Source organism: Rhinolophus sinicus, chromosome X (genome assembly GCF_036562045.2).
Source record: "Rhinolophus sinicus isolate RSC01 chromosome X, ASM3656204v1, whole genome shotgun sequence".
In the NCBI taxonomy this organism is placed as follows: Eukaryota; Metazoa; Chordata; class Mammalia; order Chiroptera; family Rhinolophidae; genus Rhinolophus; species Rhinolophus sinicus.
The window spans coordinates 42,212,052-42,224,111 of record NC_133768.1 but is presented as its reverse complement, the minus strand read 5'-3'; the positions used below and the strand labels follow the sequence as shown (position 1 = coordinate 42,224,111).

At 39.4% G+C, this 12,060-nt stretch overlaps 1 protein-coding gene across 20 annotated transcripts in view; it reads left to right on the top strand.

The window, feature by feature from the left end:
• HUWE1 (HECT, UBA and WWE domain containing E3 ubiquitin protein ligase 1) overlaps positions 1–12,060 on the top strand; it is a 160,820-nt gene that overhangs the window by 111,674 nt on the left and 37,086 nt on the right. For 19 of the 20 annotated variants that reach the window (XM_019718919.2, XM_019718910.2, XM_074323887.1 and 16 more), the window contains 11 exons: positions 97–192; positions 791–1,060; positions 2,180–2,332; positions 3,836–3,963; positions 4,185–4,266; positions 4,906–5,082; positions 5,349–5,508; positions 5,787–6,145; positions 8,508–8,703; positions 10,142–10,309; positions 11,584–11,729. In XM_019718919.2, the coding sequence (XP_019574478.1) occupies positions 97–192; positions 791–1,060; positions 2,180–2,332; positions 3,836–3,963; positions 4,185–4,266; positions 4,906–5,082; positions 5,349–5,508; positions 5,787–6,145; positions 8,508–8,703; positions 10,142–10,309; positions 11,584–11,729 (1,935 nt within the window). The remainder of the gene's footprint in view (positions 1–96; positions 193–790; positions 1,061–2,179; positions 2,333–3,835; positions 3,964–4,184; positions 4,267–4,905; positions 5,083–5,348; positions 5,509–5,786; positions 6,146–8,507; positions 8,704–10,141; positions 10,310–11,583; positions 11,730–12,060) is intronic. The other variant, XM_019718909.2, reaches the window with a different exon arrangement.

The following is a 12,060-nucleotide window of genomic DNA, read 5'->3' as shown; positions in this document are numbered from 1 at the left end:
GGAGCCCCTTTTTTTCTCAAAAGCTTGTGCACAGGGTGTCTGATTCCTTAAGTTGGGGTGTGTATAGTTGCTGGACTTTCTCTTGTTGCTCTGTAGGATCTGAGTATGTCTGAAGAGGACCAGATGATGAGAGCAATTGCCATGTCTCTGGGACAGGATATCCCAATGGATCAAAGGGCAGAGTCACCTGAGGTAACTATAATACGAGGCATCCCAAAGGGTCTGACATGTTAATCTTAGTGTTTCAGTGAACATTCTGCTACTATTGCAGAGTAATTGGTGGAATTGAAGTCTAAAGAAAGCCACGGGAGTATTCATGTATCCCAACCTTGCCATCACTGATCTACACTGTATTGACCTAAAGCTTTAAGTGGGGACGATGATGCATTGATTTTTATTGTGAAGTAAGAGACCCCAAATGTACTTGGTAGTGCCCACTAGGCCAAACTTGGCTGTCTGCTTTTAGGTAACAATTGCTTCTGTTTACTATACTGGCAGAGAATGCAGGACAGTGTCTACACATGATTTTGTAGGAGGTGGTGTAGGGTGGTGTGAATAACTTGGCAATGCTTCAGGGGTGGAGGTGTCCTTCCCCTCTGCTTTCCTTATTTTGCCTTAGCCTGTGTGGCTGCCCTCATACTTGTTGCCACACGCTAATAAACATATCACCTGCTTGGAGAAGAAGGTAGAGGGTACTCGTGTGGTAGGGCAAATACGTTTTTAGAGTATTCTTCGTCTTTTCTCCCCTCAAGTCTCCCATATACTGTCACTTTTCCTTCCCTGGCTCCAGGAAGTTGCTTGCCGGAAGGAGGAGGAGGAACGGAAAGCTCGGGAAAAGCAGGAAGAGGAAGAGGCTAAATGTCTAGAGAAGTTCCAGGATGCTGATCCATTGGAGCAAGATGAACTCCACACATTCACAGATACCATGTTGCCGGGTTGCTTCCACCTTCTGGATGAGTTGCCAGACACGGTGTACCGGGTGTGTGATCTGATCATGACAGCAATAAAGCGGAATGGAGCGGACTATCGAGACATGATTCTGAAGCAAGTGGTCAATCAGGTATGCTCTCCGGGGGCCAAAAGAGGAGTATGTAAAGGGCTTTTCCTGCCATCTATCAAAACTTGATTTCAAAAAATAGTATTTTTAATTTCACCCAATATGGATGTATTCTCTATTTGAATTCTTTAGATCTGGGTCTTTCTTGAGTGTTCCTGCAAAGAGTAGATTAACTACTTCACAAATAACGTCTTTGAAAGAAAAACAAAGCCCTCTTTTTCTAGGCATTTCTTCTTAGATACACCTTAAATATCTAAAATGTGTCTTACTTACTCTTGAGCCAAGTTTGGCCCCCTGGATTAACAGTGAATAAATGTTTTTCCTCCCCTCCTGTGCAACAATGACTTTGACAAATGAGTCCCCATCCTGATGAATAGTTGAAGTAGGATGAGAAATAAATTACCCTGAATCCCCACACAAAGCAGTTATACTTTGGTTGTATTTCCTTTACTATTTTTCTTTTACTCTTTATGTATTTAAATCATTGAATCTTGTTTTATTTTTAAAGTCAAGAAGCAGAGTAAGAAAAGTGATGTGTGTAATCATAACTTTAGTGTATGGATGCATCACAGAAGTGGGGGGGAAAAAAAGATAAACCTTTTTTCCACAAGATACGATCAAGGTTTAGTTATCTTTAATGTATATTAAGAGCTTGTAGAAATGATTTTAAGAAAACCAGAACCTTAGTAAAAAAGGCAATTATGTGAACTTCATTACAAGAAATTTAACACGCGAACTAAAACAAGTCCAAGATTTCTAACATTCTGATTTTTTGTTTCTAATGATAATTCTGGGGCAGAATGTAGTGAAAGATTGCTCATGGAAGTGTAAGTTGGTAGAATCTTTGCGGGGTTGACTGTGCACCAGAATTTTTTTTAAAATATTCATTTCTTTTAACTTAGAATTAAGAGTTCTTGTAATCTAACCTAAGGAAATAAACTTTTAGAGATGCTCCTGTAGTAGCCTACATCTTTTAATCCCAAAAGTAAATGTTATTATTTACCCACCCTCTTTTGGCAAGTGTGTTGAGGGTGGATCAGGTATTTTACAAGGTTGAGAATGTTTTGACAAACCTTGTCATACTCGATCTACAGTTCTGACTTGGCCACTCTTCTTTTCTAGGTGTGGGAAGCTGCTGATGTATTGATCAAAGCCGCTCTTCCCTTGACAACGAGTGACACAAAAACTGTGTCAGAGTGGATCAGTCAGATGGCCACTCTGCCCCAGGCATCCAATTTGGCTACTAGAATCTTGCTTTTAACACTGCTTTTTGAGGTAAGATTTAGATCTTGTGGTCTCTCTGATTCATTCATGAGAATTATTGAACACCTATCATGTGAGACATTGAATAAGGTAGAGAACTGTGAGGCATGATCCGTGCATTTCATGAGCCCACAGTTTCTAATAGGCTGTAATACACATAATTAAGTACAAAATACAACGTTCTGTGCCACATGAATGGTATAAACAATTTTGTCTGAGTTCAGGGAGGGCATATGCACCACAGCTGGATTAATGAGACAGGCTTCTTGGAACAAGTGTTAATTGAATTGAGCCTTAGAGGATTTTGGGGTGGTCATTAAAAGAAGGTATTTAGAATGACTGTCATAGTTCTGTTGTGGAATACATATGGCCTCTCTGAGGATACGTTTAACTGGAAGCCAAAGCCTTGGGTAGGGGGTGAAAATTGGGTAACAGGCATCAGATAGAATCTCACTCTTCTTTTGTACCTGGTCACTTGGCAGATTTGAGGGGAAAAGAGTGCTTTGGGAAGGATATGTTCGTGTTCCAACCAACATAGGAATTAGGAGGCAATTGACCTTGAACAAAAGACTCTTCATTTATCATCATGTTTAATAGTAAAACCTGAACTTAATGGAGTAAAACCCTTCACAGCAACTTGGGAGATGAGTTCAATATATGTGTCAAACTATGTGTCTATAGTCCTGGGACTTTCCCTGTGGTGGAAATAGTAATTCTTATTATAGCACTTGTGAATAGGTTGCAGAGTACAGAATGCTGGGGTCCCCCGTCATATAATATAAAGAGAAAATTACTCATGAGTCCCCTCATTTTAAAAAATCACAAGTAACAATCTTGTATTTTCTTCTAGTCCTTTTTCTATGTACTTAGACAATTGGGTTCAGACTGCTTAGAAAGTTTTGTATTCTTTTTTGTCTGTATTATATTATGAATATTTTCCCATGTCATGTATGTATTATTCCATCTTTTGGACATCCCCTAGTTTAAGTAATTGCCTATTGTTAGACATTTAAATTACTTCCAGTGATTTCCTATTATAAGTAATTTCAGTGTAGTCCCTCTACAGGGAACCATTAAGTGGGTTGCTGTGTTTAATTATTCCATCTTCATTGAAAGATTATAAAGATTCTCTGTAAATCAAGCTTTTCAACTTCAATATAAGTAACACTATGTAGCCTAGATGACAATCCTTAACTATATTAATGATAACTGATAACAGTTTCCATATTAAGCTCATATTAATGTGCCAGGCACTGTATTGGGCACTTTGAATATATAGCTTCAATTACCACAATTACCCTGGGGGTAGAAATTATTGCCTTTGATCCATGAGAAAATGAAAGCCTGTGGAATTTAACTCATCTCAGATCACAGAATTGGTCCATGCAGAGGTGGAATTTGAATTCATCCATTCTGTTAGTGTTCACCCTGGTGATCTATACCATGCTAATCCTTGATACTTAGTAGAAGTTGATATGTTTTATTTTTTTCCCCTTTGATTCATTCATTAATCAGGAGTTGAAGCTACCTTGTGCTTGGGTGGTTGAATCTAGTGGCATCCTCAATGTCCTAATCAAACTCTTGGAAGTGGTTCAGCCCTGTTTACAAGCTGCCAAGGAACAAAAGGAGGTCCAGACCCCAAAGTGAGTAACCCTGTATTTCTCCTGGTTTTACTTCTATTTCCCTGGGACTTGGGCCCTCAAGCTTAGGGCCTGAATCGGGCACTTTACTGGAGCATGTATGGGGCAAATCTGGGGTACCTTTTTGTGGTTTGAAAATTGTGAGGTGCCTGATGAAGTTAAGTTTTCCCATGTTGTGTGTAGATTTCTGGCTTGCCCAAAGTAAATCATTTCTACTTTTGTAGGTGGATCACCCCAGTGTTGCTCCTAATTGATTTCTATGAAAAGACAGCCATCTCCTCAAAAAGGAGAGCCCAAATGACTAAGGTGCGTAAGACAGTGTATATGGTCGGCAGAACTGCTTAACTTCTTGAGACAAGAGTAGACAAGGAGAGAATATAGGGGAATAGTAAAGAATGTAAAGCTCTCTGATGAAGGCATAAATCTCCCAAGTGATATTAATAGCTACATTTCTCTTCTGAATGGGGTGTTGGAATTATTTTTTATGGAGCTTCTTGCTAAAGGGCCTAAGAACTTACTCTGGAAGTAAATGTTAAAGGAGTATCCAGAGGAGGAGTGGCTCTTCTTCTATGTAAAGGACTGAATGTACAGCTATTGCTCCAAAAGCAAGAGCTCCTTATACGAAGATTGCATATGCCACATTATTTATTTAGTACCTTCTCAGGAACAAGATTTGTTTCAGTATATCTAAAATAATGTTCCCCTTTTGTAGAAAACAGTTGGAAACAAAAGGAAAACAGAGGATCGCAGGACAAGCTGTGGAGAGGCTCAGGAATATGAGGCTTAATATGTACAAAACCTCTCTTGGTTCTCAAAGTATATCAAATGTTCAGTATATTTCTTTTTCCTGGGTTAGCTTTAGCAGTGAACACTGATGAAGTGAATGTTTCTTCTAAGAACCAACGTTGTAGAAAATAGAAAGAAACTTTGTGCTCTTATGTTTAGTACTTACAGTCCAACAACAACAACTGGCGCTGGTTTGATGACCGCTCTGGACGTTGGTGTAGTTACAGTGCGAGCAACAACAGCACTATTGATTCTGCCTGGAAATCTGGAGAGACAAGTGTTCGTTTCACCGCAGGCCGAAGAAGATACACTGTCCAGTTCACTACAATGGTTCAGGTACATGAAGTGTTCAGTCAAGGATTAGGGAGGGGTTACAGGATGGTGTCTGTCTCCGCTTCTGGAAGGTTTGCAGTTCGTTATAGGGCCTTGTATATTCCACTTTCCTTCTGGGAACCTTCAGGCTTTCTCTCTGTAAATAATAGGGGTGGGATAAACTGCCAGAGTTCCTTTCTGTTGCAGCATTTTGTCTGAGAGTTCCAACACCCTCCCGCACCCATAGTTCCTTTTTTGGTAGAGATATTTCTGGTGGCTTGAATTCCTAGGTGAATGAAGAAACAGGGAACCGGCGCCCTGTGATGCTGACTCTCCTGAGGGTACCACGGATGAATAAAAACTCTAAAAACAGCAATGGACAGGAACTAGAGAAGACACTGGAAGAAAGCAAAGAAATGGATATCAAACGTAAAGAAAATAAAGCCAATGGTATGGACTTTTAGTTTTGTGTCATTCAAGGAAGCTAGTGTGCCTTTATGGTTTAAGTTCTGGCCAATTTCATTGAGTGATTTTTTTTATCAATCAGATTAGTTGGTGATTTAAAGATGCACAGTCCTTTTTATATGGCTTTTCATCTGGTCTTAGAATTGGTGTTTGGTATGTTTCTCTTTATGGGATCCAAGCTTGACTGGTTACTTAGGAAAGAGAGGTGTGGGAGGAAATGTCAAGCTAAACTGTCTGAACTCTTACTTTCTTCCCATTTGTAGATACCCCCTTGGCCCTGGAGAGTACAAATACTGAAAAGGAGACAAGCCTGGAAGAAACAAAAATTGGGGAGATCCTGATCCAGGGCCTGACAGAGGATATGGTGACTGTTTTAATCAGGGCGTGCGTGAGCATGCTAGGAGTCCCTGTGGACCCAGACACTTTGCATGCCACCCTCCGCCTCTGCCTGAGGCTCACCCGAGACCACAAATATGCCATGATGTTTGCAGAGTTGAAGAGTACCCGCATGATCTTGAATTTGACCCAGAGCTCAGGCTTCAATGGGTTTACTCCCCTGGTCACCCTTCTCTTAAGACACATCATTGAGGACCCCTGTACCCTCCGTCACACTATGGAAAAGGTGAGTCTTTTTCTTTGTCAGATGCTGGTTTAGCTTTGCATAATTTTTTTTCTCCTTGGTCTCAGAACAGATAGACTTCTAGTTCTTAGGGTCTATAGCTAGATGTATAGGCTATATTCCCTGCCCAGCAAAATTTCCCAGCTGTATGCTCGTGTGCTGCTTAGATATGGTAGATTATCCCAGTGAATGACAATGAAAAAGAACTAGAAAATACATTTTCTACTCTTAAATTTACTATAGTAATAGCTCTTAACTAGTAAGTCCTCTCTGGCAATATATGTTTCTTGAACCAAAAACTGTTAGTAAGGAACTGGGATACCTTCTATCAAATTCATATCTTAAAGATCATTCCTTTGTAGGATTACTTTCTCATGTGTTCACCCAAGAGCCTATTTTCCAAACATTGTGTTTTGGAGTTATAAAAGTAGTAAAGTTTTTGGACTGTTTATGATAAGCCAGACACTGTGATAAGCTTTTTATAAATACCCGTTGTGCAGATCACAAAACTGAGGCTTACATGTTTATTTCAGGAACATATAAAGCAGTGGAAGATGTAACAAAAGTATTAGGTTGGTGCAAAAGTAATTGCAGTTTAAAAGGTTAAAAATCATTGCAAAAACCCCAATTCCTTTTGTGCCAACCTAATAATTAGAAAAAAATGAAAACATTTATAGCACCAACAGAGGGGTGAGGGGCAAATGTCTTGCTAGTGAGGCATTTCCTCCTAGGTATTTTCACAAAATTCTCTTTCCTCCTGTTCTTTGTCAGCAGTCATCATGTGAATGTTAGTAGACTTCACTTTTTCTCTCTTAGGACATTGTGTCCCACATTTATAAATAATGTTCCAATGTGCATTTTTGTGCATAGCTTTGTAACATTTAAGATTATTTAAAGGTGGTACCATTTCATACTTCTGTATGTGTAAGAGTGTACATCTCACATTCTTCAGATAGTTCTTTTTCACCCAGCCTATTTGATTTCACTTGACTTGAGCAAAATCAAAAGGAGAGCTGTCAAAGGCGGCATGTGCACTGCATTAATCCAAGGTCAGGAGACAGCCCAACAAGGCAGAAACGACTATGTATAGACAGCATTCTAGCTTTAAAACAGAATAGTTAAAATATTTAAAGTTTATACAACTTAAAAAATGCTAGGAAAAATACAGGTTCTTGTTGGATGAGAGAAAACTTTCTGAGCTTAAAGGAAATTATATCTGGGGTGTTGGGAGCAAAAGAAGTTCAGTGGCAATTTTAACGTACCAAGTTGGCAAAATGTAAATGCTTGATAATATCCATTGCAGGTACGGTTGTGGAGAACCAGGCATACTCTTACTTTTGGTAGGAGTGGAAATTGGTGCAGCCACATTGGAGGGCAATTTGGTACTGTCAGTTTAAGATATCCTTTAACCTAGAAATTCTATGGCTAAGAATTTATAACTAAATTTATGCCAAGGTACATATACAAGAATGTTCACTGTAGAATTGCTTGTAATATCAAGAAACTAGAGGTCTAATGTCCAGCAGAGATCTGAATAAATAAATTATGACACATTTTTTATAGCGAAGTTACACTTTTTTGTATTTAAAAAATGAGTTGTTTAATTGCAGCCTGACAGGCAAGATACAGGGATTAATATGCTGAACTAAAGAGAGCATGACTGATGTGGTTAAGAAAAGCATTAAGATTCCAAAAGATGTTTATCTTTGTGAACATAGTTCACGAAGGAATAGATATTAGAAGATACAATGGAGTTGTTTTCTTTATGCTTTTCTGTATTTTCCATGATTGATGAGTCATTTTATGAGAAGAGCAAAACCATGATGATATCTAAGCCCTGTGGTATCAAAGCAAACAATCCGTAAATAGTTTGATATCTCCTGTGGCTATCATTATCTGAAACTGATGATTGGGTATGAAAATGTTTAATTTTGTGCTTATACACTAAGTGGATATCAATATTATGTATTTTTAGAGTTTGAGCCATTCTGGTTTAAAATTAGGAAAGCGTTTGGGAAGGCTGGGAGCTAGCACTTAAATGTGGGAGCCATAATCTGGATGAATGATCAGTGTGGTCTAGATACATTTTCCAATTTCTCTGAAGATCATATGCCATCTGGTCTAATAATTGATAGTTTGGGGATATGCTGAATGCTGTAACTTTTATAAGCCATGTTTTTGAATCGGGAAGGGACAAGACTTGAAAGACCAAGTATATTTTTCTCCCCAAAATCTAAAGCTGTCATCTACTGTCTTGAGACAGAGCTTGGTTAGTATTTTAATCCTTGGAAACTCTTCCTTGAATGTGATTGTATTTTTTTGAAAGTGGTCATTAATCAGCAGTGTTTCTCCCTTTCTTTACTAGGTTGTTCGCTCAGCAGCTACAAGTGGAGCTGGTAGCACTACTTCTGGTGTTGTATCTGGCAGCCTCGGCTCTCGGGAGATCAACTACATCCTTCGTGTCCTTGGGCCAGCCGCATGCCGCAATCCAGATATTTTCACAGAAGTGGCCAACTGCTGTATCCGCATTGCCCTTCCAGCCCCCCGAGGCTCAGGAACTGGTGAGTTTCCCCTTCTCCTGGCTTTGGAGACATTGAAGTCTGTGGCCTCGTATAACTCCAAAGATTTTCTGTGGAGAGATTTGTAACTTGGGAAGCCTCCTAAGGCAAGCATTGGGACATTGGCTGTTTGATCATGTGGGTCAATTCAGAGGTACTTCAACAGCTTCTCTGGTCCTTGCCCTGTGGTAATCCCTGCGTGAGATACCAAGGACTCATTCAGTCTAGTCCTTGCCTTCAAAGAACTCATCTTAGTGTGGCAACAGGGCAACAGATAGAGTGATAATTGAGGAACAAATGGACGTAAGACTTGTGATACAGTATGGAGTATAGAGTATCATCGGTATATTATTGCCAAAAATGTTTGGCCTAAATTTAATTATGAGGAAACATAAATAGTGAGACATTGTGAGGCCAAGAAAACTAGCCTAGACTCTTCAAAAATATTAATGTCATGAAAGAGAAAAATGCAAGGATCTCCTAGATAAAAGGAGACTAGAGAGAAATAACCACCAACAAACTTGATGGGATTCTGGATCCAGGTAAAGGAGATTGGGAGGAATTTGAATACCGTATTTCCTCGAAAATAAGACGTAGCTGGACAATCAGCTCTAATGCATCTTTTGGAGCAAAAATTAGTATGAGACACGGTATGTTGTATTATATTTATTATATTATACTTGGTATTATATTATGTTATTTTAATATAAGACCCGGTCTTATTTTACTATAATTTTTGCTCTAAAAGACGCATTAGAGCTGATTGTCCGGCTATGTCTTATTTTCGGGGAAACACAGTACTGACTATGTGTTAGATAATATAGTTGAATCTGTTTTAAATTTCTTGGATGTTGTAGTGATATTGTGGTTATATATAAAAATATCCTTGATCTTAGGAGGTGCAGGTAGACGTATTTAGAGGCAGACAAATGGTGAGTCTAGATGAGATGTATAGGGGTATTTATTTGCTAACCTTTCGATGTTTCTGTAGGGTTGTTTTATATATACATACACATATACATATGCACATACACATAAAGACAGGAGGAGGGCTAATTATTTTGAGAGCCTCAGCTATGTACCTGACCCTGTGCTGGGCATGTATGGTCTCATTTAATCCTCAAATTTCAAGAATGAGAAAATTGAGGTTTGTTGAAAGTAATTTGGCCATCATCCTATAATAGAACAGGATTTTAAAACCAAGTCTATTCAACTTTAAAGCTTGTACACTTTACCATTTGGTACAGCATCTGTATTAAATCCTGTGGGGTTTAGGGAAAGTAAATGCCAGATTTTCTGGTAGGCTACTTGAACATGCTTTGGAAATGGCTTCCTGTCCCAAGCTTGTATATTATGTAAGCCCCCTTCTAAGTCCTTATCCGTAACCAAATGTAGGTACCAGTTCACTATTGACTGATTTTTCTGTCTCACTTTGGCTTAGCTTCAGATGATGAATTTGAGAATCTTAGAATTAAAGGCCCTAATGCTGTACAGCTGGTAAAGACAACCCCTTTGAAGCCCTCGCCTCTGCCTGTCATTCCTGATACTATCAAGGAAGTGATCTACGATATGCTGAATGCCCTGGCTGCATACCATGCTCCAGAGGAAGGTATGTAGCTAGCTCACCTCAGGAGGCTGGGCACTTTCCTGGGTCATTTCAACCAGCTCATGGCTTAGTGAGCGCTCATTGTGCCCACGCTCCGGGAATCAAGATGAGTAAGATACATAGCACCCTTCTTTAAAGAAGCTAATAGTCATATATAGTGTGACAGATGCCAAGGTAGTGGTGAGTCCTAAACATAACACCTGACCTGGTGGGGATGGGGCCTGTAGGGAAGTTTCTTAAGATAAGTGTTTTCTGAAGGAAGTGTTGAATGATAAGAATGAAGAGGTTTGAGAATACATCCCATACAGAGGAGGAAATGAATAATGATTAAGAAGGCGATAATAGCATCTTGTTAGCAGGTTTAAAATAAAATACCATGAAGTCTCTAATGTTTTCACTCTCAGACAAAACATCGTTATTGCCCAAAGAGCTGGAAAGAATATTAGAAGGTGTGGCTAGGCTTCCTGACCTTTGAGACCACCATCCCAGTCCATCTTTATTCTTAGTTAAGGTGCTACTTGTAAGTGCTGAGAAAGTCGTGAATGAATAGATTGAATCCCAAGGTTCCATTCCAGTAAGATCCTTCTGGCTCTTGTTCGGGGCATGTAGGTCCCACCGGATTGCCCAAAATGGATAAATACTGCTTTTTGATAAGTCAAGAGTGTGAGTCTTTACTTTCATGCATTTCATCCATACAGCACTCTGATCCATACAGAGCTCCTACCTTTTCCTACAACCACAGAAACTTTACACCACTATATCTTGCCCCCCCAAATGATTTTGCTATAGCAACCATTTATTGACCCGCCCACTGCATTAGGCATAATACCAAGTATGTTCATTTAAGTTTAGTAGTGACAGCCAAGGAAAGTGAGGAGACTACTTAAGTTACTTAAAATTGCCTCTGGTCACAAAACTAGTTAGTAATAGAATGAGGCTTTCAACCATGCCCTCTTGGTTAATATTGCCGGTCCTCAAATATCGTCATTTCCTTACAGGGTTGATGAGAGAGATGCCTTAGGAACTTTATTCTTGTCTGTATGAATTAGCCTGTGGTAAAATTGGTTTTATTGTACATCATTTTCACTTAAAGTCGCAAAACCTATTGACAATGTTAAGTGAGGACTTAAGGGTAGTACATTGCTCCTCATTCTTAAAAAGCCCAGCAGTGTCACTATGTACACAGTCATAGCAACTTGGAGTGAAATTGTCTAGGCTACCAAATAGGCATTAACATTGCACATTTACAAGAGTTTTGTTTTGTTCTGCTTTTCTAGCAGACAAATCTGATCCTAAACCTGGGGTGATGACCCAAGAGGTTGGCCAGCTCCTGCAAGACATGGGCGATGATGTGTATCAGCAGTACCGGTCACTTACTCGTCAGAGCAGTGACTTCGATGCACAGTCCGGTTTTTCCATTAATGTAGGTGAATTACAACCTCCTATCTTCCTCCTCCCTTTCGATTCTTGTGTGTTCTCAGTATTTAGGGTTATGCCATGGAAATTTCAAACATAGTAATTTTGATATATTTATAAATCATATGTTACCAAAAAATGAAGACAAAAATTGAGGTGTCCCTGGGAATTTCTTTTCTCTCCTTAGGTTGAAAATGTTTCCTTAACTCATTTTTCATTCTCCTCTTCCCCTGTCCCTTCCCCCCAATCTCACAGTCACTGTTTATAATGATGGCTTCCCACAGATTATAGTATGGGGGGGGTGCGGGGGGTGATTCAAAGATCGGCCAAAGAGAATC